At 46.4% G+C, this 26,545-nt stretch overlaps 1 protein-coding gene across 2 annotated transcripts in view; it reads left to right on the top strand.

Moving 5' to 3' along the window:
* Positions 1-26,545, top strand: part of Akap12 (A-kinase anchoring protein 12) — an 86,043-nt gene that overhangs the window by 23,578 nt on the left and 35,920 nt on the right. For both annotated transcript variants that reach the window (XM_075949726.1, XM_075949734.1), the window contains one exon: positions 20,907-21,021. In XM_075949726.1, coding sequence (XP_075805841.1) covers positions 20,907-21,021 — 115 coding nt within the window. The remainder of the gene's footprint in view (positions 1-20,906; positions 21,022-26,545) is intronic.

Raw genomic sequence — 26,545 nt, forward strand, 5'->3', positions numbered from 1 at the left:
GGAAGAGAAGCCACCGGAACTGGGGGTAGCTCAAGTGTACCAGGAGAAAACTTACTGCGGATCTATTTCCTGTTGTTTCCCTGGGAAGCCACTGATTGTCACGGCGCAATCTCATGCCTTTATGAAAGCCGAAGAAAGCTCATTGATGTCTTTTTCTCCTTTTATTGATCTATCTATTTAATTGAATACATGAGCATTGTCTTTTAGGATTCCCCTTTCTGCTGTGACGTGGGAAGCCTGAGTGTGGCGGCTTGGCTGTTTGGAGGGTGAGATTCCTTAAGCAACTTTAAATCTTATTTCCTCTCAGTCATTGAAAGAAAACAAGCCCAGAAAGAAGCCACAGGTCAGGCAGTGGTGGTGCACGCCTATATTCCCAGCTCTTAGGAGCCAGAGGCAGGTAGGTCTCTCAGTTCCAGGCTAGCCTGGTCTACAGAGCTAGTTGCAGGACAGCCAGGGCTGCACAAAAATCATTAAAAAAATCCAAGAATACAGTGGTTCCTTTTGTCTATAGGACAGCTGTTCTCAACCTAGGGGTCAAAAGACCCTTGCACAGAGGTCACACAAGACTATCAGAAAGCACAGATATTCACAATTCATAACAGTAGCAGCATTATAGTCATGAAGTAGCAAAGAAAATGCTTTTATGGTTGGGGTCACCATAATATGAGGAACTATTAAAGGGTCACAGCGTTAGGAACCACTGCTCGAGGGGTGATTACTTCTGCGTCCCTTTAAAGTTAGATGTGTCCTGGTCTTGGAGATGTTCCCCTAGGTAAGGGGTGTGTTGCCAAGCCTGGCACTCTCCTGAGTTCAATCCTCAAACCCCGTAGCATGGAAGCAGAGAATTATTTTTGCAAATTGTTCTCTGACCTTACCCTGCACGCACATCCATGCACTAACGCACACAGAAATAACTTCATTAACATTGGTCCATTACTGCTGACCTCCAGATACACCAGAGAGAGAAGGGGGACAGTTGATAGATGGGGCTGAAAGAAATGGTTGCCCCTTACAGATGCGGCTTAGGCTAGACCGCTTTAGTAAGCAATACGTATGTTTTTCCTTTACTAGAAAGCCTATGCCAGGCACGCAATGCCTAGAATCCCAGCACTCAGCAGAAAAGAGAAGCAGGCTAAGGAGGCTAAAGAGCCCTGGACTGCATGCGCTGTCATCTCTGGCTACCCTTATATTCAATACTGCATCCTTCGGTTTCTGCCTTTCAACTGATGAGATTAACATAGGCCTGGCTTGTTGCTGTTTAGTGAGATTAAAGTCTTAACGATGTAGCCCGTTCTCAACTGGAACCTGTGATCTTCCCGCCTTGGCCTCTGAAGGCTGGAATTACAGGTGATATTAAACAACAAAAATTTTAGTATTACATTAAGTCTGTCCTTACCACTCAGGGGTGTGCGTGCCTGCTTGCATGATCATGCACGCTCCCTAGAAGGAAGGAGATCTTTCTTTACTGCAGAAGGGAGATAATGGGATTTGCCCATCTTCTCTTTGGTGTTTTAATAGTTACTTTTCAGCAGGGATGTGCTCCTGTAAGTCTAGTTCCTATCTGAAAGGCTCACTCCATCATTCCATAGTTTTCATATGTTAACTTCCTTCCACATTGGCTCGTTAAATGAGGAACAGTTTAGGCCTCAGAATGAGCTAAATGCCTTCAGCTTCCAGAATCTCTCAGCAGAGACTATATCTAAAAATGTGGAACACTTTGCAGATTTGGGTATCATCCCTGCACAGGGGCCATGCAAATCTCTGCACCAGCCTATCTTTAGTAGTACACACTGCCAAAAATATCGCAGCAGCCATGCTTTCTTTATAAGATAATAACCGGCCCCCGCCCGTTTTGGCACTCGGTTGATAAGCATATGGAATTTCTCTGAGTTGTAATTAGCTTGGAAGAACCTCAATTTGCTTTCCTTTCTAGAATACTCGTTCCTTATATTTCTGTGTAATTTAACAAACACATTGGAGTTAAGAAGGCCGTCCTTTTTATTTGCTAGTGAGCACACTGAGCTGCTTGCCGTTCTGCAGGAAATGGCTTTGTCTTGGTTCCTTCCTCCTGGTGTTTCCTTAGCCTAAGCTACTGGGCCTCACCGTGCAGTGGAAAGGGAGAAGATGCTGGCTGAGTCCTCAATTATGCCACTTCCTAGGGTGGGTGGCCGAACTTGTGTGTGCGTCTCTACCAGCCGGATGGAAGGTTATTAGAGTATTTGTTTTAACAAGCCGTGCTGGCGGGTGATGGTGGTGCAGGCCTTTAATCCCAGCACTTGGGGGCAGAGGCAGTTGTATCTCTGTGAGTTCAAGGCCAGCTTGGTCTACAGAGTGAGTTCCAGGACACTCAAGGTTACACAGAGAAACACTGTCTAAAAAAATAAAATAAAAACAAAACAAGAAAAGCCAAGCCATGCTGGTTTTTATTTTGACTCATGAGTTTGCTTTCACAGGAGAAGGATGATGCCTTAGCATTGGTTTGGTTTCAGCATTTCTTTAGGTTATAGAATGTATAAATACAATTCCATATGTAAGTCAATAATTTTATCCTGTGAGATGCATTTATTACCCACTTTGTTCTTGGTATGTTATTTTCTGTTTGGAAACTGGTTCAGACTCAGCCTGGTGTTGAACACCTATTCGTCCAGCACTTGGGAAGTAAGACCAGGAGTTCAAGGTTATCTTAAGCTATATAACAAGTCCAAGACCAGCCTGAGGGATATGAGACCCTGTCCAAAAGAAACAAGAAAACCCTCATGCTTTATAGCTTCCTATTTAAAAATTATTTTTAGCTGGGCAGTGGTGGCATATACCTTTAATCCCAGCATTCAGGATGCAGAGGCAGGTGGATCTCTGTGAGTTTGAGGCCAGCCTGGTCTACAGACCTTGGCTACACAAAAAAACCCTGTATTGAAAAACCAAGATAAAAGAAATTATTTTTTAAATTATTTGTGTGCGTGCCTGTGTGTGTGTGTGTGTGTGTGTGTGTGTGTGTGTGTGTGTGCACGTGAATTCAGAGGCCCATGGAGGTCAAAGTTGGAGTTACAGAAGATTGTGAGCTGCTTAACATGGGTGCTGGGAACTGAGCTTGGGTCCTCTGAGAGAGCAAGATGCTCTAACATTAAATTATGTGACAATTGAGTTATATCTTTCCATTTCCCTATGTTACCAATATTTTTAATTACATATATGTAAATGGAAGCAGTTAGGCGGTGTGTGCACACAAGCACCTTTGTGTCGTGGTACACACACGGAGGTCAAAGGATAAGCCGTGGAAGTCAGTTCTTTCCTTCTCCCAGGCGGGTCCTGAGGATGAAACACCAGTACTCAGACTTGGCAGCAAGCACCTTTACCCACTGAGCCATCTCGCTGGCCACGTTCCCACTCGTCAGCGGGCCAATTGCTGCTGTGATAAAATCCCATGACGATGGCAATTTAAGGAAGAGGTTGTTTGGGCTGTTTACAGTTCTAGAGGGAGAGTCCATCATGTCAGGGTGGGCGTGGCCACCGGTGGGTGGCTAGAGCAGGAAGCTGAGAGATCACCTTGCCAGCCACAAACACTTAGGTGGGGGGGAGCAAACAGAGTGGGGCAAGGCTACAAGCTCTCAAAGGTCGCCCTGCATGAGAGACACACTCTAGAAAGGCTGTACTTTCCCATACCCTCCCCAAACATCAGCACCAACTGGGTACCAAATATCCAAATCTATGAGCCTGTGATAGTCATTTCTCATTTAAGCAAGCACACCCTTCACTAACAGGTTTGGGATTTTTGGTGTCTTGAGGAGCTGAAAACATCTTCCCATAGACATTTTGTGTACGTGTGGATTTGTTTCCTAAGCTGAGCTCTCAAGTCCTAACTCAAGCTTTTGTTACCTTTTATCCTCTATGGTCCTTGGGGAGGAATACTGGGCCTCACATGTTTTTTCTTTTCTTTTTTTTTTTTTTGTCACGTGTGTTTTCATGTGCTCCACCCAGGAGCTATGCTCTCCATCCTGGCCATTTTGTCTATGTGATACTGAAGGATAGTAAGTCTGCTTGCTGCCTTTTCCCCTCTGGACTCAGTGCTTGACAGTGGAGACTATGGAGCCTCTCAACTCCATCCTTCTAGCTGAGGCTCTCCATTGTCCCCTTTACCCAGGATCCTGCCCTCCTAGCTTCCTACAATCCCATCTTACTGCAGCCAGGCTGGTCTGGAGGCTTTTGGAGTTCGCTTATTGTCAGTTGCTGCCTAGTAACGCTGTAAGTTTCATGCATCACCATATCCTCCAGCAGGTTCTAGACCCCAAATGTCTCCTTTGAGGCTTCTTCTACTTGAAGCTCCTCCCAGAAGCTTCCCACTGCCCTGGCTTCCACCTGAACTGCTTAGCTCTTTCCGTAGTTCAGACATGTGTGAGAATGTGGGGGACCCATCAGAACAATAAATCATGTGTAATAATAGCCAGGGACTTGAAGAATTGGGGGTCTTGGAGAAATGATGCCTTGGGTTGCAGAGTATTGAGACTTTAGTGCTGTATCAGTCTGCTTGCTGTTACTATAACAAAACTCTCAGTGGCGCTGTAATTACTGCCTGGCCCATTTTCCCTTGCAGCGTACCTGATAAACTTGTTCTTTTTCTAAAAAATACCAGGACTAGTGATAGAGGTGATTACCGGAGTCATAATTCTGGTGGCTGGAACAGCATGAAGCTGACTTCTTTGCAAAAAATCCCCAATTACGTTGCAAGGCTACGTTCAGAGTCAAGTGCATAAGATAGTCTTGCTCTAAGACAGTCCAGTCTCTCAAGGAAACTCACATGAAGCGTGACCCCGTGACCTGCTACCTCATTCTAGACTCGACTTCTCCAAAGTTCCATCTATTTAACATGTTTCTGCTGAGTAGCAAGCCTCTAAGACATACTCAGACCGTATCTGTACTGTAGTGAAAAGATCACAGTTCAGGAATCAACAAAGTGGGAGTCGACCTGGAACCAGCTCAGACGAATGGTCCCTCAAAACTGGGGCGGGCCAGGTCCAAACAATCTTACTGTTTTCCAATCGTGAAATAACTTTCTCATTATTATGCAAATGGTATTGTGATGGTTAATTGTAGTCGACACACTCTACAGTCACCTGGGGAGAGTCTCAAAGGCAAACAGTCTACTTTTTGTTAGGCTGTGTGCATGTCTGTGGGGGATTGTTTTAATTGAAGTGGAAAGACCCAGCCCACTAGAAATGGTAGGTAACATTTCCTAGGCAGGGTTCCTGCCCCAAAATGAGCAAAACTGGGCATGGGCAATTGAGCACTCATTCATCCCCCGCCCCCCTCTCTCGGACACGGGGGGGGGGGGGGGTGTCTCACTATATAGCCCTGGTTGAGATCCACCTGCCTCTGCCTCCCATATGTTGGGTTTAAAACACTAGCTTGCCAGCTCTTGGTCTTAACTGGATGTGGTGTGATTCACTATTTGAAGCTTCTGCCTTGACTTCCTCACATTGGTAGATGGTGACCTGGCTTTAAACCTGAAATAAAACCCCTTCCTTCGAGTTTTTTGTTTGTTTGTTTGTTTGTTTGTTTGTTTGTTTCCAGGGCCTTTTTGTTTTTCTCCAGACAAAATTTCTCTGTGTAACAGCTCTGGCCGTCCTGGAACTCACTCTGTAGACCAGGCTGGCCTCTCACTCACAGAGATCCGCCTGCCTCTGCCTCCCGAGTGCTGGGATTAAAAGGTGTGTGCCACCACACCTGACAGTTTCCTGGTTTGTAAAGATGATTTTTCTATGCTGTGGATTTAGAGCAGGTCGTTTCTTGCAGTTCAGTATTTGTCCAGAAAGAGCAAAGGCTTTCGATTTCGATCTACAATATGACCATCTTCTGGAGGTGATACGCTTATTTTAATGTAAAGCAAGACACTTTTTTAAGAAATACATGTTTTTAAGAAATACATGTTTGCATTTGCCTGATTGCATTCCATATGTATGCCGGTACCTACTGAAGCCAGAAGAGGGCACTGGATGCCCTGGAGCTGAAGTTATCAGTGGTTGTGAGCCCCATGGGTGGATGCTGAGAACCTAACCTGGGTCCTATGCAAGAGCAGCGAATACTGTTAGCTGCTGAACCATCTTTCCAGCTCCCATTTGCTTCTTGACTGGTACATCCAGTCAGGCATGGTGTAGGAGGCCTGCTCAGCACCCTGGCCGGTATAACAAGACCAAACTCACCTGGCAAGATGGGTCAGCGGCCCCCAGGTATAAGGAGTGAACTGACTCGTGATGCTGACTTCCCTGTGGTCCGTGGTCCACCCCACACCCCATTCACACACGTACACAATTTAAACAATTAACTAAAACCCCACAAATCAAGCATCACTTTGGCCTCCTGTTTGGGGCAGTGCTGGTTCCCAACCTCAGTTTGGATCTCTGGTTTTTTAACCTCTTCCCCCTTACGCAGCAAGTAACCTTCCCACTCCTGCCCCCCTACCCAGCAGGCAATGTTCACAATTCCTGCCCCCTCTATCAAGCAGGTAGCCTCCCCACCCCTGCTCCCCCTACCCAGCAGGTAGCCTCCCAACCCCTGCTTCCTCTATCCAGCAAGTAACCTTCCCCACATCTGTCCCCCTACCCAGTAGGTAAGGTCCTCACATCTCCTATTCTGAGTTACTCCTCTTAGACCCCTTCTGTAAATTTTGAGGGCACTTGAACCCCGATTTGCCTGATCAGGAGAAGCTGCAAAGTGTGCTAGCAGAGACATGGAAAGAGTTATAGAAGGAGCCGCTCTCTGCATCGCTGAGAGTCAGCGGTTTGGTGTAAAAGCCTTTTCTTCCCACCTCTGGTCCAGTAAATCTTGGCTGTGCCTAAGGCAGCTGCAGGACAGGGACAGGCCACTTTTATTTTGATCTGCAGCAGGCGCTTGGTTCCGTGGAGTAGCACAAACAGACATAAGCGCCCGAGTCAGCGGAACCCACTTCCATTTATCATTTCCTTCTGCTAATAACTGTTGAGGTGTATCCATCAAAATGGCATCTTTCAGGTCCATTATCAGAGCTAAATATTTAATGACTTCATTAAATAGCCAATGCCATTGTGTGGAGGGCATTTTACTGCTGCCTTTCACATAAAGGGAACTTTTCCTTGAAGTCCCCGGGAAGGTTTTAAGATAGCTCTGTGAGCCACCTGACCAACTACTCCGTCCCTCCCTCCCTGTGTCCCTTGCTGAGCGCCTTCCAACTTAGCTGCAAGGAGAGGGGGGCCCATGGCAACTCCTACTTAGTAGGCTTTGGAAGGAAAAGGCAGAGATGGCTAATCAATTGAGAAGCGGTCTAGGATCCAGCGCAGGTGCGGTAGACAGATGCTTTTAGCAAGCCTTGCATGGCTCTTTGTGAATTGGCAATTTGCTGTTTTCTTATTCTGTAGTTGTCTGTGCTGGAAATGTTCAGTGCGTTGGATGATGGGCTAGCACGGTGGGCTCCTGGGTAAATCACATTATCCTAGATAGCCCATGCTTTTGCATTAGATGCAGTCTATAGAAAACAAGACAAGCTATTTTGCTGGTTCTCTTTTTTTTTTTTCAACCAAAGCATGATACATAGATGCGAACTGAAGAGCAAAAGGGTGGACAATGCATTCTATCAGTATGTCGCAAAGCCACTAACTTTTCTTAGGTGGCTTTAATGTTAATTTTCTTGCATCTTGCCTGTATTGGGCTAATTTGGGAGTAAACTTCTGTTCCCCTTTCTATGTATTGTAAGCGCCAGCATGATGAAGACCCTCCAAGAGACAGAGATCCTGCTGCCCTGGGCCGCTGCCAACTAGCAAGCATCCTTGTGCAGAGTGGGTGATGCATTTTGTATGGGAGACCCTGGTGTGTTCCTCCTGGCCATCTCTGCCTTCTGTACTAGATGTAGGCACGGATTATGCAAAGTTTGAACACTATGCATTTCCCACTTTCTCCATCTTTCCATGGCGAACTTTTTATCTTTAAAAAAAAAGAATATTTTTAGAAATGCTTTGAAAATTCCATACATGCATGCGATACATTTTGATTGTGTTCACGTGGTGAGTTTCTGGGGTCCGTGTTACAGATTTCCCCACTGCCTGATCTTGTGCTACCCAGGCTGGCCAGAAACTTGATACACAATAAAGCATTGGTTCTCAACCTGTGGGTCTTGACTCCTTTGGGGGTTGATTGACCCTTTCACAGGGCTCACCCAAGACCATTGGAAAACATAGATATTTGCATTGCAATTTATAACAGTACCAAAATTACAGTTATGAAGTAACAGCAAAAATAATTTTGTGGTTGGGAGTCACCACAGCATGAAGACCTGTATTAAAGGATCTCAGGTTAGGAAGGTTGAGAACCCCTGACTAGAATATGGCCTTGAACAAACGCACTGCTTGGTACTGGGGTGACAGGTGTATGGGACTTCCCTTGATTTGGAGACATACCTTTCATGAGAAGTGTATTTCTCACACTTTGGTTGGCCATGGTGGGACACACTTCTGTTGTTTTGTTTTATTGTTTTTGTTTTTCAAGACAAGGTTTCTCTGTATCCCAGACCAGCTCTGTAGACCAGGCTAACCTTAAACTCGAAGATCTGTCTGCCTCTGCCTGCTGGGATCAGGGTGGTGACTGCTAGTGAGGTGCACCTTTAGCCCCAGCATTTGAGAGGCAGAGGAGGTGGATCTTCGTGAGTTCGGAGCCTGCCTGGGTTACATATTGAGACTTTCTCTCAAAAAATTTTTGTTTTTTCAAACTTTAAAATTTAAACATCACTGGGGATACCACTGGCTTTTGGGTGTGTGTGGGGGGGTGGGAGGGTGCTTTTTGTGTTTTTTTTTTCTTATTGAAACTTTGTCCAGCTATGAAAGTAGGTTTTCCCATGGCACATAGTAGATTTCCGAACATTCTCTGATCAGATTCCCTAGGCAGAGGCATAATGGAAGACTTTCCTGTGAAGTAGCAGGTCCCTTTGAGAAAGCCACCCTGACATGCGTGGCTGAGAAGCGCAGCAGCGAGAATTAGGGCTGCACTCACACCTCGGCTCCAGTTCAAACCTGCTTGGAATTCCTGAATGCGGGGCTCAAAAGCAACCCAGAATCTGTGTCACCAGAATTGTGAGAAATGTCTCTGTGTCCTAGTTTGTGTATTGACACAATTTTATTTATTTGATATGTGCTTGGAGGTGAACACATATGCCACGACATGTTTATGGAGGTCAGAGGACAACTTTTGGGAGTTGGGTCTCTCTTCCACACTGTCGATCTTGGCGATTAAACTCAGGTTGTCGGGCGTGGTGTCAGTCAACCACCTCGTTGCCCTATTTTATTTTTAATGATTAGAGTCCTACCATTTACCCAGACCGGTCTCAAGTTCACTATGTAGCTTACTTTGACCTCAGCAGTCCTTCTGCCTCAGCATCTTGGGTACTAGATGGGATTTCAGGTGCTGGCCCCCATACTAGCTCAAGGCCATTTCTATCCTGTGACGTCACAGCAATACTTTCTGACCTTTGTGTTGAGGATGGAAGGTGGCCCTTGATTTGTCCTGGGAAGCATGTATGTATGTTCAGCCACTCCGAACTTTACCCATGGCCTTCACATTGGAGGTCATGACAGTGATGAAGCTCTGCTCTGTTGCTGTGAAGAGACACCATGACCATGGCAACTTGTAACCGAAGGCATTTAGTTGAGGGACTATGGTTTCAGAGGGTGACTCTGACCTTGATGGTGGGGAGCGTGGCAGCAGTCAGGTCTGGTGCTGGAGCAGGGGCTAAGAATTTACATACTAATCCACAGGCAGCAGGCAGAGAGAGCTGGGCCTGGTGTAGGGTTTTTGAAACCTTCAAGTCCACCCCCAAAAACCCACCTCCTCCAAGGCCACACCTCTTAATCCTTCCTAAACAGTTCAACCATTGGAACGAGCATTCAAATATACAAACCTGTGGAGGCCATTCTCAATTCAAACTCCCACAAGATCTATAGTGTGTGCTCTCTGATTGTCTGAGACCCAGAACTCAAAGTCCACACCAATCCAAGAGGTGCTAGGGATACAAGACTCCTAGACACGCTTCTCTCTTGTCTTTCTCTCGTCCTCTCTGCTCCTGGTGGAGCTTCAGCGTTGCTTTGGGATTTATGAGAGTAAATACTGAGATCAGTGGGCTTGTTGTTCCTTGACCTTCCCATAAGTATTTCTTTAACCATTTGGCTAAACAAACACCTGTTTCATCTACCGTTCACTCCAATAGCAAACTTTAAGCAAATCACCGTGCACCCAGAGATGAGGAGTTAGCCCCCTGATAGGCAGACAGGAAGAGAGGGGTGCAATCAGGTAATGCAGAGGGCAAACTTTGGTCCTCTTCTTAACTCTTCTAACCTGAGTCAGAAGCCTGGCAGCCTGTGACCAAGGCCTGGCAGGCCTTTGCTCTCTCTAGTAGGCACCCCCACTAGTGGACATGCCTGATAAGCCCAAGGCCAGATTAGGACATGTTTAAACCAAAGTTGTGAGCCTATCATCAACTTCTCTGCTTGCTCTGCCTGACGAAGCCTAAACTAGGAAGACCCCAGCCTCAAAGACAGACATGACTGCTCTCTGATCCTCTGCCCTGCTTTGAGAATCTCCCTTCTCTCTCTAACTCTCTCTCCTCCGTCCCTCTCTCTACCTCCCCCCCTCTCAAATGCATGCTCTCACAAGTTTCTTCACACCTAATAAAAAAGCCTTTCTCCACGTGTTATTCTGTCTGCTGTGTCTGAGGTAGCCCCTGCTACTTCTTGTTGCTCTTGAGATTTTTTTTCTAGCCTTTTCACTTTAACCAGCAGGAAAATTGAACCTAGCCAGTCACAGTATCAGAAGTGGTGGGTGTGTTCCACAAACACCCAAAAGCTTGGGTACTGGGCTCAGACCCTGATGGGAGATGGTAGAGAAAAGAACCTTTAGGATATTGGGTTAGGGGGCGGGGAGTTAGCCTTTTGTGGGTTAAAAGGGATACAGGCTCATGGATACTCCCCTCTCTTTGCTTACTGCCCCCCACCATTCCACTGAGGTAAACTGGCCTTCTCGGCCTGAGTTCTCACTAAGATATACTGCGCCACAGGCCAAAGCATTGAGACTGAGCTACGGGACTCGGGAAGGTGTGAAATCATAACACACCCGACCTCCATAAAAGCAAAGAGCCTTTCTCCTTTTCCACTAATTGGCTTCAGGTATTTTGTCCCAGCAACAGAGGTAAACACCCTTGGATCTGCAGTAGGTAGGGATTGTGTTTTTCTTGGCTTTTAGTAAGTTAAAAGACAAAAGGTACAGCTATTCACTCGGTCCTTGGGCTTCTTTTGGGGTTGGGGTGTGTGTGTGTGTGTGATCCACGTGTACGTGTGTATCTGTGTCCATGTGTACATGTCACAGCATACGTGTGCAGGCCAGAGGACTTTGTGAAGCTAGTTATCCCCTTCCACCTTCGTGTGGGTTCCCGACATCAAACTCAGGTCACCAAGATTGTACAGCAAGCACATTCACCAGCTGGGCAATACTGCTGACCCATTTTGTTTGGAAGGTTCTTTTTTATGTAGCCCCCGAGTGACAGTATCAATAGGTGTGTGCCACCCCTAGCTTCTCTTGGCTCTTTCTGGTTGTAGCTAGTGCTTCCTTTTTGTTGCTTTTTTTAATTTTTATTTTATTTTGAGACAGAGTTTCTTTGTGTAGCTCTGGCTGTCCAGGAACTCGCTCTGTAGACCAGGCTGGCCTCAAACTCATGGAGATCCTCTTGCCTCTGCCTCCCTGGGGCTGGGGTGGTCAAAGGCGTGTGCCAAAACTGGTTGACTTGGTAGTGGTTCTTAACTGGGAATACGATGACCATCTCTAGGTGACCCATGCTTGGAGTGGGGCAGGGACCAAGGGTTACCCTGCGTGTTCTGCCGCTCCTGTGTGGTGTCCACACAGAGAGGGATGCTAGTTGCATGTGATTTTTAGGTTGCATACCTTCTTACAGCTATGTTTGCTGAGCGTCCGTACAACACTGACTTCAAGTTGTGTGTGTTCCAAACATGACACGGGTGACAGACACTTGGCAGACGGGATTCAGTTGACTGTCTTCACAGTGGGTCGCTCTTGCTGGTAGATGGTACAGTTTTCTTTCCCTTGTCTCAAGCAGAGATCTTATAAATTCCCCGTGCCTGAAATCAGTCCGGTTGATCTCCTACCTAACCAGATTTAGAACGCTTGTGTTTTCTTTTACATACTTTCCCAGAGAACCCAGAAGTTTTAATATTTTTCAAAACACTTCTATCATTTAAAGTGGGGGAATGCCTGACTGCACTGGGAGCGAACACATGCATGTGTCGGTGCTGACTTATTTATGGAGGATGTTACTAACTGTGACTCACAGGGGGTTCTTCGGGCAGATCATTTTAGAAAAAACGCTACAATGATTTTTCTCCACAGAGGCTCAGAATGCGCACTAAGAGCCCTTTTAAATTTAAGTAAACAAGCCCAGTTCAGTGAAGCTGGGATTTTCAGGCTGAGTGGAGAAACAGCACCCTCCAGGCTGGTGCTGATGGAGCTGCTGTGCTAGGTCTCCATATTCCAGTTTGAAAAAGGGTTTTTTTTTTTTTTAAAAAAAGAAGTCTGAGTTTGTAGACAGTGTTCCTAATTAAGTGATCTCACCGTGGGGTTTGTTTACATGAGTGATCTTATGTTAATTACCTCCTAGGCTGTTCAGCAATCTGAATATTTGAAATGTCTGCTTGACTAGAAAAGGATTTGTGCGTGCTAAGAGCAAAGCAGTCGCTTCAGAGGCTCTCTTGTAACACTCCCATGACAAAGACACGCCTGAGTTCTTCCGGAAATCACGTTAAGATGTTTAATGAAAATTATAAGACTAGCAGATCGAGGATTCACAGACGGGGGGCGGGGCCCAAGACGCTATCAAGCGGCCCCGGTGTACCCTCAGCTCGAGCTCTGGGCAGGTGCCAGTCCAGATCCTTTCCTCGGATAGTAAGCACGACATGGTCAACAGCAAGGGAGAAGCAGTCTCTCTGCAAGGAAAATGAAAATTTTCACTTCTTAAAAAAAATATTTATTTCAGTTTGTCTGTGGTGAGTGAATTTCAGGACAAGCAGAACTGTTACACTCTTTAGAAACCCTTCCTTAAAAAAAAAGATTTTTTTTATCTTTAATTTTCTGCGTGTGTATGTGTGCCTACAAACAAGTGTGTGGGTGCAAAGGAGAGCAGAGCTCCTGGAGATGCCCAGTTCAGGGGCTGGGACTAGGTTGGGTCCTCTGCAAGAACACATGCATCTTAACTGCTGAGCCATCTCCATAGCTCCTGGAAAATCAGAATTTTCATACTGAGATTAAATTTACATCTGCACAGTGCGTTTTTCCTAAGGCAGTCAAGTATTTAAATGGTTAAGTACACTGGTATTCCGGGGGTCATTTGGGCGATGATGGACAGACAAAGCCATCGGTTCTAACTGAGATCTCAGAAGCAGAAACTCTGACATGGAGAAGTGTGTCCAGGGTGCTAACAGGGGAGTCAGGACGTTTGCCCACCTCAATGGGCATACGTATCCTGTCTTCTGAATTCGTCAAATTAAAGCCAGCCTGCAAGGAGGGTGTCCGTTGTTTCCTGCTTTCATTCACTGTATGCGAGTGGAAGGAAACACTCTGATTGTATAGAAAGCTCAGGATTGGGGGACATTTATATTCTTCTCAGAAGTGTTTTGGGGGATGGGTGTCACCACGCCTGTGAGCGTCTGTTTTATCTCAGCTGCCAGAGATAAGGACTTCCCAGATGGCTCTAGAGGTCACCCTGGTCTCCTGCTCTTTGCTTGGCAGGCCCAATAATCCTGCTGAAACCTACTAAGCAGTTCGTTTATCGTCTTATCAAGTGCCATAGCCCACTAAGGCACATCACTGTCTCTATTTCACTGTGTGTGCGCGTGTAAGAACACGTGCCTGTAAGAACACACATATGGAGGCCAGAGGACAACCTCAGAGGACTTCTGCAGGCATGCCATTGGCCTTTTTATTTGAGGCAGGGTCTCTCCTCCTTGGCATGGAACTCTCCAGCTGGGTGAGGCTAGTCCCAGGAATCCACCGCTGTGCTTCCCCAGCACCTGGATGACCAGCCTGAAGCTCGCATGGTTACTGGAGCTCACACTCAGGTGGTAGGGATTGACCTCAGGGCCTCCTGTTCATGCTGTGACCTCTTCTCCAACTCAGCTATCTCCTTAGCTCCTCGCCTACTCTTTATCAACTGTATTCAAGCGGTTTTGTGTATGCGTGTGCATGTGTGTGTATGCGTGCGTGTGCAGCACATGTGCAGGCCCAATGGAAGCCAGAGTCAGATTTTTTTTTTAATTTTTATTTATTTATTATGTATACAACATTCTGCTTCCTTGTATGCCCACACGCCAGAGGAGGGCACCAGATCTCATTACAGATGGTTGTGAGCCACCATGTGGTTGCTGGGAATTGAACTCAGGACCTCTGGAAGAGCAGCCAGTGCTCTTACCCTCTGAGCCATCTCTCCAGCCCCCCAGAGTCAGATTTTTAACTGGAGCAGAGATACAGAAGGTGCCTGATGTGGGTGCTGGGACCCGAACTTGGGTCCTCTGGAAGAGCTCTTAACCTCTGAGCCATCTTTCCAGGCCCCTGCATTGAAGTTTTACTAACTATAAAGGTTTTTATTTTATTAACTATGAAGGTTTTTTGATTGGTTTACTTTATTTGCATGAGTGTTTTGCTTGCACATACGTATGTAAATCATGTGTACGCCCGATGCCTGAAGAGATGGGAAGCAATGTTGAATTTCCTAGAACTGGAGCTCTCTGGATGTTTGTGAGCTGCCGTGTGGATGCCGGGAATTGAACCCAGTCTTCGGCAGGAGCAACGTAACCAGGGGCCATCTTTTCAGCCACAAGTTATATTTTATAGATTTTTGCTATCATAGTCCATATTGGCCTTAAACAGTAATCCTCCTGCCTCTGACTTCCCAGTATTAGGATTAGAGACCCATGCTACCCACAGCTAGGTAGCTAGCCGATTTCATCGTCTGGAACCAAATGTTGGGACAAGTTTCACTGAAGAACTTTTCTTCTAATTCTGGAAGGTCCGAAGACACACTAGTTTTCTCATCGTTCTGGCAGAACAGTTGACAATAACATTATTGGAAGACAGGCAGGATTCATTTTGCTAATACTGTTCTGTCCTCCCTGAGACCCTGCTCGTTACAAGAGGACAGTTTAGAAAAGATGACCTCAGTGTGATATGAGCCAGCAACGACGGGATTAGAGCAGGTGTCCTCATCTGAACGAAAGGATTAGAACTTGTAAAGTGTCTCCAGTGCGCTTCTGTGACGTCATGTTCCAGGTGTTCATCTGGATCCCAGACCCTTTAAAAACAGAAGACCGCATTGGGTCTTGATTTCTAATCAGGAGAATGAGCTGAGGTGAGGTTTCAGAGCCTGGGGAAATGTGAACTCTACCTCAGAACTTACTTAGAGCTGCTCTGCCCCTATTGAGAATCCCCCGTGCTGTGGTTTGAATGAGAAATGTCTCCCATAGGCTCGGGTGTCTGAATGCTTGGTCCTCAGTTGTTAGATCTGTTTGGGTAGCTTTAGGGGGTATGGCCTTGCTGGAAGAAGGACAGTGCCAGGAGAGAGCCCTGAGGGTAGCTGCTGCCAGTGATCTCTCTCTCTCTCTCTCTCTCTCTCTCTCTCTCTCTCTCTCTCTCTCTAATGCTCAAGGTAAAAGACCTCACCCCCCAGCTTCCTGCTTCTGGCACCGTGCCTGCCACTTGATACCTTAATGGACTTTTATCCTCTCTGGAACCGCGGGGCAACATAAACTCTCTCTCTCTCTCTTTTTTTTTAAAAAAATTATTTATTTATTATGTATACAATATTCTGTCTGTGTGTGTGCCTGCGGACTAGAAGAGGGCACCAGACCCCATTACAGATGGTTGTGAGCCACCATGTGGTTGCTGGGAATTGAACTCAGGACCGCTGGAAGAGCAGGCAATGCTCTTAACCTCTGAGCCATTTCTCCAGCCCTAAACTCTCTCTTCAAGTTGTTTCCAGTCGTGATATTGTACCACAGCAACAGAAAAATGACTGATACCCCACCCCAAACAACAAAAACGGCAGGAGCAGAAGAACTACGGGCAGCTCTCTTCCTCCCTTGCCCCTTCCTTTAGGAAGAAGAAAGAAATGAACTTGCACTTGCGACAAGCGATTGTCACTAGATCCCAGTTGTTGAGAACAAATGACATAGCAGAGATTTTACAGTTGATTTATTAAGATCTTAACATGTGTCAGGTGATGTGCTAGGTGTGTGTGTGTGTGCGCGCGCGCGCGCGCGCGCGCACGCACGCACGTACGCATGCGTGTATGCATGTGTGTGGATGTACGTGCATGTGTGTGTTTTGCTGGTGATCAGACATGGGAGTGCCCGGTGCTAAGTAAATGCTCTGAGCTATATATATTTCAGCCTCGGTCAGTATTTTGATAAATGGCTTGACTGAGGGCATTAATATGCTAAGGACACTGGTAGACAATAAGGATAGCAGCGTTATCACATTCAGTTATAATGACTTCTGTACTCTTCACAGGGTTAGTGGTCATGGGAAGAGCTGGGTGTAAGTGTAGGTAAGTGTGTGGTAAGTGTGGGTCTCAAAGCCAGGACAAAAGGCTTAGGTGCCTGGTAAACACATCAGAGTGGACCTGGCCCCCTGGTTCTCCCAGGAACCCTTGGTTACAGGGTCCTTCAGGCTCACATATCCAGTTCCTTACCATAAACTTCTCCAGCCCAGGGCCTGAGCTGCCTTTCCCCTCCATGTCCTTCCTTATATAATCCAGTCATTTTGGTAACCTACCTTTTTAATTATTTTTATTTTATTTTTTTGCCCTCTTTACTGCTGCACCTGGACCCCTCTCTCCCATCTCCCTCCCTCCTCCATCTCCTCACGTGGCTCAGGGGTATGGCTCCTCTGAACTCTCCCAGATGTCTCTGCCTCTTCCCATGCTTACCCTCTTAGCCACTACCAACTCTCTTCACAATACCTAGGAGCAATTATGGCCTTTCTTTGTATTTCTGTTGTGATATTTTCATTCAGTGAACAATTGTCTACTATGCCCAAGGCTTCTAACCCTACACCACACATAAATCATACTTTTTTTAAAAAAAAATTCTGTCCATCTGTGCACATGATTTCAGCCATCATAGGCGGGGTGAGTCACAGGGGAGCTGCCTCCCCTCCATGTGACAGGTGCTGGGCCGTTCCCACCTGTGTGGGCCGTGCAGGGAGAATGTTAGGTAGGAGCTGTAGTTCCTGCAGCAGTCTTGCCTCTGCCCCGTTATCCTCACAGCCGGCAGGACCTCATGGATTTTGTTCATTGTTTAAGCCTTTCATTAAAGGACTTGATCCTCCGCACAGAGAACTCAGGGCAAGCCCCAGAGAGTTCTGTGGTGAAGGAAGGAGAGGGAGATGCCTAGTGGTTGCTCTCAGACATCTTCCAAACATTAGATGTTCTCGGATGTTTTTAGAGGAAGGCGAGGCTGTTGCTGGAAGCATTTGAGAGTTTTGATTCTTTCAGTGTTGCTCTGTTGTAACGTGGTAACACTTTACTGGGATAAACTCTGGCTGACCCCCCCGGAGGATATGAGCTTGCAAACACTTAGGGTTTTGATTTGGTCAGAGGAGGCTTCTTTGCTTTTTGAAGTGCAATCCCAGTGGGCAGATTGGGTTTCTGGTACTCATTGTGTTTTTGGGGTAAGGGCTGCGTCTTTCTATTCCAATTTTTGTCTTAAAAGAAATAAATGTATCTCTAGTACTAAATCCAAGATGTGTGGATAAAGCCGAGGAAGGAAGCTTTAGAGAGAAAAATGGGGCACAGATTTCTTTCTTTCTTGACTGAAAACCTTGAATTACAAAATTACCTTCCCCCCTGAACTCTGGATACCACTGAACCTCATCTGGGCCCGCCCCTTCCTGTCCTGGCATGAGCTGAATGTAAATCCTGTCTTCTGAGGTCCTGTGAGTCAGATACGGATTAAAGGTGATTGACCGAAAGGGTTAGTGAAGAAACGCTTCTCCAATGTGCGGAACCAGTGTGGACTCTCCAGTTTGGCGGTTGAAAAAAGCAAGTGCTAGGTTTGGAGAGGTTTGGTTGGTTCAGTGGTTGTGAGAATGTACTGCTCTTTCAAAAGACCCAAGTGTGGCCGCCAGCACCCATGGAGGAACTGCTCACAGCCACCTGTAACTCCAGCTTCAAAACTGTGATCAGCAAGCATGGTGCTCTATGCCTTTACTCATAGCACAGGGAGGCAGAGGCAGATGGATGTCTTTTATGAGAACCGCTTTCAAAAACCAACCAATTAAAAAAGGAGGAGGAGGGGGGCTGGAGAGATGGCTCAGAGGGTAAGAGCACTGGCTGCTCTTCCAGAGGTCCTGAGTTCAATTCCCAGCAACCACATGATGGCTCACAACCATCTGTACTGAGATCTGGCGCCCTGCTCTGGCGTGCGGGCATACATCGAGGCAGAATGTTGTATACAAAATAAATAAATAAATCTTTTTAAAAAAAAAGGAGGAGGAGGAGGAAGAAAGAACAATTAGCCTTGTTTACACTTTCCAATTAACCTAATGTTTATAGCCTTAAAAGTGGGTTTATGAGAGGTGATGTCTGTTTAATTTCCAATGTCATCTCTTGATTTTTGCAGTGTCTCATGTCGCCCAGGGCAGTTTTGAACCCCTAACCCTCCTGCCTCATTCTCCCTCCCAAGTACCTGATATTGCAGGTTTGTACCACCACGCCTAACATATCAAGATAGAACTTAAGATTCACTGAGCTGCCGTGTAACCCAGCTAAACATGTGATTCTGCCCCCAACCCTTACTCCGCTTGCTAAGTCAATCCGATTCGACCTGTGCCTAGTTCCAGTGCTACCCAGTTAAAATATGCTGGCGTTTTTGCTGATGGGCGCTGTGGAGACAGCACCCCTCCTTTCTCTTTTAGCCTTCATTTAAAATTCCTTTCTTTCATATTTTGGTAATCGAAGCCTTGAAGTGGAACTGTAATCTGAGTCCCGCGTGTAATAACTGGGCTCAGCATGGGCATTTTGAAGCCGACGGTGCCGTCTTCAATGTCATTACGCGATGTTATTTCAGGAGAGGCGCAAGAGGGTGAAGGGCTTTGCTGGCAAAAGGGAATAGCACGGTGAGATCAGTTCAGCACACCTCCAGTCTTCTGGATCTTGAGGCCACAGAACCTTCGAGAATGATCAGAACTGGTTTGTCCAGAGACTTCCATTGGCCCCTGAGCAGTGACAGCAAGGGGAGGTCTGAGCTTTGTCATTGGTCCTTCCCTCTTTCTTTTAGGTGCGCGCATGCGCACAGCACAGATGTGGCGGGCAGAGGACAGCCTCCAGCTCTCAGACACCTTTCACTTCTTGTTTGAGACGGGTCCCTCATTGCTCTGGAGCTTTACCAGTAGTCCAGGTTTGCTGACCTGTGAGATCCAAGGATCTATCTGTCCCCGTTTCCCATCTTGCCATCTCCGGGATTACAGAATATGCCATCACACCTGGCTTTTGGTATAGGGAGAAAATTTTCTAAATAGTTTTACTTATTCTATGTGTATGAGTGTTTTGTCTGCATGTATTTGTATGCGTACAATGTGTACTTTGTTTCCTTGGAGGCCTGAAGAGGGTATCAGATTCCCTGGGACTGGCGTTCTAGATGGTTGTAAGTCCCCATGTGGTCCTCTCTAAGAGCAGTCAGTATTCTTAACCCTAAGCTATCTCCCCAGTGTCGCCCCCTCTTTGAAACTTTAGCATTTCTTTGTGTGTGCTGGTGAACATACATGTGTGTGCGTGAATGCTGTGGTGTGTGAAGGGCAAAGGACAACTTGTGGGGGTTGTTTTTCTTCTCCTACCAGAGATCAAACTTGGGCGAACAGTCGTGGCAGGAAGTGCATTATTCACAGAACCATCGTTCCAGCTCAAGAGCTGGGCTTCACTACAAGGCGTTTTAGCAGATTTAGGAATAGGCATTAGTGGAAAAGAGGGATGCTCAGGGGAAGAATAGGATACGTCCAAGAGCGTGGGTGTGGGCTTTAAAACCAGAGTCCCTGAGATGCTACTTTATAGGAGAAAAATATTTTTAGGGCCAGAGGCAATAGATTTCTTCCGTAACATACCAGGGCCATGAATCCCCAACACTACAAGGAAGAGTGAAAAGAAAGAGACTGGGAAAGTCTGTCTTCCATGCTAGTGTGTGAATGCAAAGTGTAAGACTCATCGGAGTTCTTTAGTGTAGTGTCTGAAGCAGGATCTTGACTAGTGATTGGACAACAGACTAAACAGACTTCTGCATACACTCACATACAAGGGTCAATCTTTAGGACATCTTGCTGACTGAGGTTTCTGTCCTGCCCAGTCTCACAGCCATTCAGTCCCAAAGAAACACACAGAAGTCTACATTAATTATAAATTGGTTGGCCTATTAGCTCAGGCTTTTTATTAACTCATCCTAAATTAGCCCATAATTCTTGTCTGTGTTAGCCACGTGGCTTGGTACCTTTTATCAGCAAGGCATTCTCATCTTCCTCTGTGTCTGGATGATGACTGCAGACTGTGTCTTTCCTCTTCCCAGAATTCTCTTGTTCTCATTGCCTCACCAATACTTTCTGCCTGGCTACTGTCAATCAGCGTTTTATTAAAACAATACAGTGACAGGGTACAAGACCCTTGTCTCACAGCAACATTGTGTATTCTATACGGTTGCTGAAGATGGATGTAGAACTTAGATCTTCATCATGGAGCCTCCGTTTCTCTGTGTTCCTCCATTTCGTAGTTTATACTCTGGGAATCGAAGCATTGCTTTTAACTTGGACGAGGGGATTGAACTCACGTATATGTGGCTTTGTCTCCCTCACAGCTCCTACAGAAGAATGGGCAGCTGTCCGTTGTCAATGGCGTAGCTGAACAAGGAGGTGATCATGTCCCAGAGGGAAGCCAGGATGGGCAGGAGGAAGAAGTCATTGTTGAAGATGGTAAGCTGTCCTTGCAGGCCAGGCTGGCTTCGGCAGGACACTGGGAGCTGGAGGGCAGGCCATAATCACAGTGAGCCATGAACTGGGTTGTCGCAGACTGTCAAAAGAAAGCGTTATATCATACTGCTTCATGGTGGATGATGGCAACAGTACAGTCAAGTGGTCTCAAAAGGAGATATTTAACTGACCCTTTGGGTTCAGCCCTGTACTCAAGGGTTGACATCATGATCTATTTCTTCAATATTCTTACCTGGGACTTAGTGGTTTTTGTTTGTTTGTTTTTGTTTTGATTGCTTAAATCTTTGTCCCTTCTCCGTGTGCGATGTCAGATGTGAATCTCATTGGAAATACTAAAATCATACTTGTTTTAGAAAAGTGATGCCCAACACCTCCCTGAAATAAAAATTAAAGTAACAGTTTCGCACCTCTTTAGAGAAGCCCATGTTGACCACACAGAGTTCCTGGAAGTTACATACATCCCTTTGCCTGAATTGTGATGTGCTTCATAGCTTCTGGCTCTTGAGTTGGGGAAAGGTCAATGCGCTGGTGCATCTTTAGCCAAAGTGTTGCTTCCATGTTGGTTCATGGGGCAGGAGCGTTGGGGTCGTGTTCCATTCAATTCAAGATATGGTGGAGCCATTGAGGTACTCAGCAGCTAAAGGTGATTGCCACCAAGACTGCCAGTCTGAGTTCAGTGCCCAGGACCCACATGATAGAAGGAGGGAACTGACTCCCGAAAGTGGTTCTCTGACCTACACAAGCATGCGCACACAAGGTATAGAAATAAACATAATTTTTAGAAGATATATTCAATGAGGGTTTGACATCTTGTAATTTGGCTCCTGTGTGCAATATAAACAAGAGACAGATGAAAGGGCTGGGCATTTCCTCGCCGATTCTTTGCACACATGGAACCCGTTTCTCCTCTCCTGTGCCCCCACGGTGCTGCGTCAAGCCGGGAGCTGCTTTGAAGTTGGTGGGAACACTGATCTTCATATATTACCACAGACACCATATAAAGTCAGAAATGCGCACACAGTCTCACAGATGGAGTATCTCTCTGACCTAGTGCGAGAGTTTCAAATAATACCCACCAGACAGCTGGAGTGGACCCAAATCAAACCCCCAGGACCAAGCCTTTGTCCTTTCCACGTTCGTTTCCAATTAAGCCAAAGAGCGGCTGGTGTGTCTGTGTGTGGAAGGTTGTGTGTGTACAGGTGGGTGTTTGTGTGTGTGGAGGCCCGAGGACGAGCGCAGGAGACGGCCACTTTGTTTTTTCAGACAGACGCTCTCACTGGTCTGAAGCTTTTCACATAGGTTCTGCAGACCCCAGGGACCGATCTGCCCTCTTTAGCACTGAGATTAAATGTTCATGCCACAGTGGCTAGGCTGTCGTGGTGGATTCTGGGAATCTAACTCCGGATTTTGCTACAGACAGTGACACTTCCACAGCTCTCCAGTGCCTTTTTCTTTTTTTCTTTATTCAAGACAGGGTTTTCTGTAGCTTTGGAGCCTGTCCTAGAACTAGCTCTGTAGAGCAAGCTGGCCTCAAACTCACAGAGATCCGCCTGCCTCTGTCTCCCAAGCACTGGGATTAAAGGCGTGCGCCACCATCGCCCAGTTCTCCAGCGACTTTAAAAGCTCCCCTTGAAGTCATTGTGGCTCAGGTGCTTCAGGGAAGTTTTATCACCAAGTTTTTCTACTTCTGATACTTCTCACCAGGGGACACAGGAAGGCGGTCAGTGGAAGATTAAATGCAATAAGAAATAAATAAGGCTAAGAAGAGACTGCAAGAGATGAGAGGTGCTCAGAGTTCAGGTGGAGCCGCTCTCTGAGATCAAGGGCAAGAGCATAACATTTGGGGACAGAAGAGAAGCTGGTCTCAGATGCATTAGCATCAGGGCTAGCGCTGAAGTGTGCAAGGCCCTGGTTTGATGCACAGACGTGCAAGCAATGAAAAGTTTATTAACAGAACTGAGAACAGCTAACGCCAGCACTTATGGCCACCTCCCACACCACGTTAGTGTTAGAAGCCATGGCCGTGTGCATTCTAAGCACGCGCTACTGTCTGCCTACCTAGCTGCATGGTCATTAGTAGGAGTCATGACAATGTCGTGGGCTAGGCAGTGTTTCTGAGACTTGAACCAAGGTTATTAGAGTCTGAACTGACAAACACGGCACTTTCCCCGTGCAGGGCACACAAAGAAGCTGCCTGGAGGAAGTTTCCCATGAGCCTAACCTGCTGGTCACTGACTGCAGGTGGCCTGCGATAGCTGCGGATGTGCCCAGAACAAGAGCCACAAATTTACCTAAAACGCCAGGAGATTTTTTTTACACTTTTTTTTCTTATTTTTTATCGATTTGATTTGATTGATGGCACTTTTCTTGAATATAAGCTTTGTGGATGACAAAATTGTGTTGTAGTATCACAACTATGAACAGGCTGAATGAAAGCCCAGGGAGAAAACCCAGGACTAGGTAAGAGGGAGCTAAAATCAGTGTGGTTTGGGATCATTTTGTGGACAGTTTGAGATCTCTGAAATATGACAGAAAAAGAAAGCTTCTTTTTCTAAGTGATCTTCTTTTTTCAAAAAAAAACCTTATTATGTTTTACTTTCTTTGTGATGGGTATGTGTGGATGTTTGCCCATACACTCACTTATTTGTGAGTGTGCAGAAATTTGAGTGAATTTGTGGGGTATTATCTGTCTGTATGTCATCTGTCTGTCTCTCTGTCTGTCTGTCTATCTATCATCTATCTATCTATCTATCTATCTATCTATCTATCTATCTATCTCTCATGTGCCTGTGTTAGTGTGTGCGTGTGTGCGTGCGTGTGCGTGCGTGTGTGTGCGCGCGCGCGTGTGTGCGTGTATGTGTGCGTGCGTGTGTGCGTGTGTGTGCGTGCGTGTGTGTGCGCGCGTGTGTGTGCGCGCATGTGTGTGTGCGCGCGTGTGTGTGTGCGTGCGTGCGTGTGTGTGTGTGTGCGCGCCACAGTGCACATGTGGAAGCCAGAGAATTGCCTGCAGGAGTCAGCTCTCACCTTCTATTGTGTGAAATGGAATTCAGGTTGTCAGGTTTGAGCGCAAGCACCTTTACTCTTTGTGCAATATTGCAAGTTCGCGAGTGGGCTTCTTATGTGACCTAGCTGTTATGTAGGCTGGATGTATGGGATGGAGTCAGGCACACGTCCCATAAGACCCTGAGAGCATGGTGTCCCCTAAGAGTCTGTTTCCTGGAGGCTTGCTGTTTGCTCTCCTTTCCCTCCCCTCCAGATGTGATCTCTCAGGACATTCCAGCCACATGGCTAAACACCAGCTTTTATAGAAACCCATTCTGTCTCCACCCATGACTGTATTCCATGACTAACCTGAGGAGACCCAGACTGTTGACCATGGCTGGCCTGGGAAGTCTGGGCACAACCCAAATGTTGAGTGTCGGAAGAATGGAATGAAACAGACTCTGTCCTTCATAAGATCCTGAACTCAGCTTCTGGGAAAGGCTAACCATCCCTGGGGAGGGCTGGAGAGCCCGCCATGAGAGTCTCTTCCAGCGGCCTGTTCTATAGGCAGAAAGCTATTCCTTTGCTTTTACCTTAATCTTCTCTGCCTGGCTGTAATAATGCATAGCCCAGCAGAGCTGATGTGGATGGAATCCTCATGTTAAATTCTTCAACAGCATTTTTCCATGCTTTTCTTCTGATATCACTGTTAAGCCTGTAATTAGGCGCTTAAATTTTTTATGTATATTTATTTATTTGCGTGTGTGTGTGTGTGTGTGTGTGTGTGTGTGTGTGTGACAGAGAGTGGGGGGACGTCAGAGGACAGTTTGTGTGAGCTGGTTCTCAACCTTCCTTGGGAGTTCTAGGAATTAAACACTGGTTGCCAGGCCTGAGAGCAAGGGCCTTTATCCCTGAGCCATCTCACTGGCTGGAGATGCTCTAAGGAAAGGTGTATGTGCACATGCATGCATGCATTCAGAGGCTAGAGGAGGATCACCCTCCTTCTCTACCTTGTTTGGAGAGACTGGATCCTGTGTGACACTACAAGCTCACAGTTTCATCAGCCATCTTCCCGGATCTGCAGGCTCCCTCCCCCAGCGTTGGGGTGATAGCACCCCACAGCCCTGCCTGGCTTTTACATGGGCCCTGGGAATTCAAACTCAAATCCTCTGGCTTGTCCGGCAAGTGCTCCCCCCTCCAGACCCCTGTGGTTAGGTTAATGTGGTTCTTTCTGGAAATCAGAATCTACCCGAAAGATGACAATTGTATAAACAGAAACACAGTTTTGAATATGTAAACACTCCACTGTAGGCTTTGGAGGACTCTGGTGTCTACTATGTCCGCTTAATAATAAAAACAAGTTTAGACCCACGTTAATCCTTGGGAGAATTGGTCAACGGTGGCATTTAGGATTTGATGAGCTAAACTAATGAGAGTAAATGACCATCAAGGGGCATTCCTGCTGAAGGGTTTCTTTAAAGTGAGAGGTGGTATTTCTGAGTTTGCGGGTGTAGTAGTGATAGAACAATAGCATACTGGGGGCTCTGGATTTGATTCACAGCACCACCAAAAAGAAAAAGGAAAATGTCATCCGGGTATGGTAATTTACACCTGCCTATGATTCCAGAATTTGGGTGCCTGACACAGAAGGATTGCTTTCAAGTTCAAGGCCAGCTTGGGCTACGTAGTGAGTCTCAGAGTTCTTCTGATACTAATTTTCTGTATTTGATTTCACTGTTGTGATTCAATACTCTGACGAAAGCAATTTCAGAAAGGGTTTACTGTGACTCACAGTCCCTATGGCAGGGAGGTTGTCAGCAAGAGCTTGACACTGGTCACGTGGGGTCTGCCACCAGGAGGCTGAGAGCGGCCATACAGTACTCAGCTGGCTTTTATTTCCCTGTAGGCCAAACAACACACCCAAGGAATGGTACCCCCTTTGTGGTGGTTCTTGAACCCCAATTAACCTAATGAAGATAATCCTTCACAGGCAAGGACAGAGGCTGACCCAATCTAGAAAAATCCCTTGTCCGTGTGCCTTGGAGGCCTAGGTAGTTCTAGGTCCTGTGAACTTGACGGTTAGCATCAACCATCACAACTCAAGAACTGGCTGGCACCAGCTTTAGACAGACAGATGTGAATGTTTCCCATTGCAACTTGCTCTCCTTTTCTGAAATTAAGAAATACCGATAATTCAATGACATAGACATTTTTTCTTTGTAAGATTTCTGCCTGGCCTCCCTCCCTTCTTCCTTCCCTCCCTTACCTTAGCAACTGTAAGTGATAGAACGGTTGACTAAATATATTCCAAACTGAAAAGTAGATTATACAGGTGGGGAAACGGGGCTATGGAACTTCAGAGTGAGCTTTTGAAATATTTAGCTAGGTGGTGGTGGTGCACACTTTAAATCCCAGCACTCAGGAGGCAGAAAGATGGTGGATGTCTGTGAGTTCGAGGCCAGTCTGGTCTACAGAAAGAGTTCCAGTATACCCAGAACTCCACAGAGAAGCCTTGTCTCGAAAA

This window comes from Microtus pennsylvanicus, chromosome 1 (assembly GCF_037038515.1).
Source record: "Microtus pennsylvanicus isolate mMicPen1 chromosome 1, mMicPen1.hap1, whole genome shotgun sequence".
NCBI classification, from domain to species: Eukaryota; Metazoa; Chordata; class Mammalia; order Rodentia; family Cricetidae; genus Microtus; species Microtus pennsylvanicus.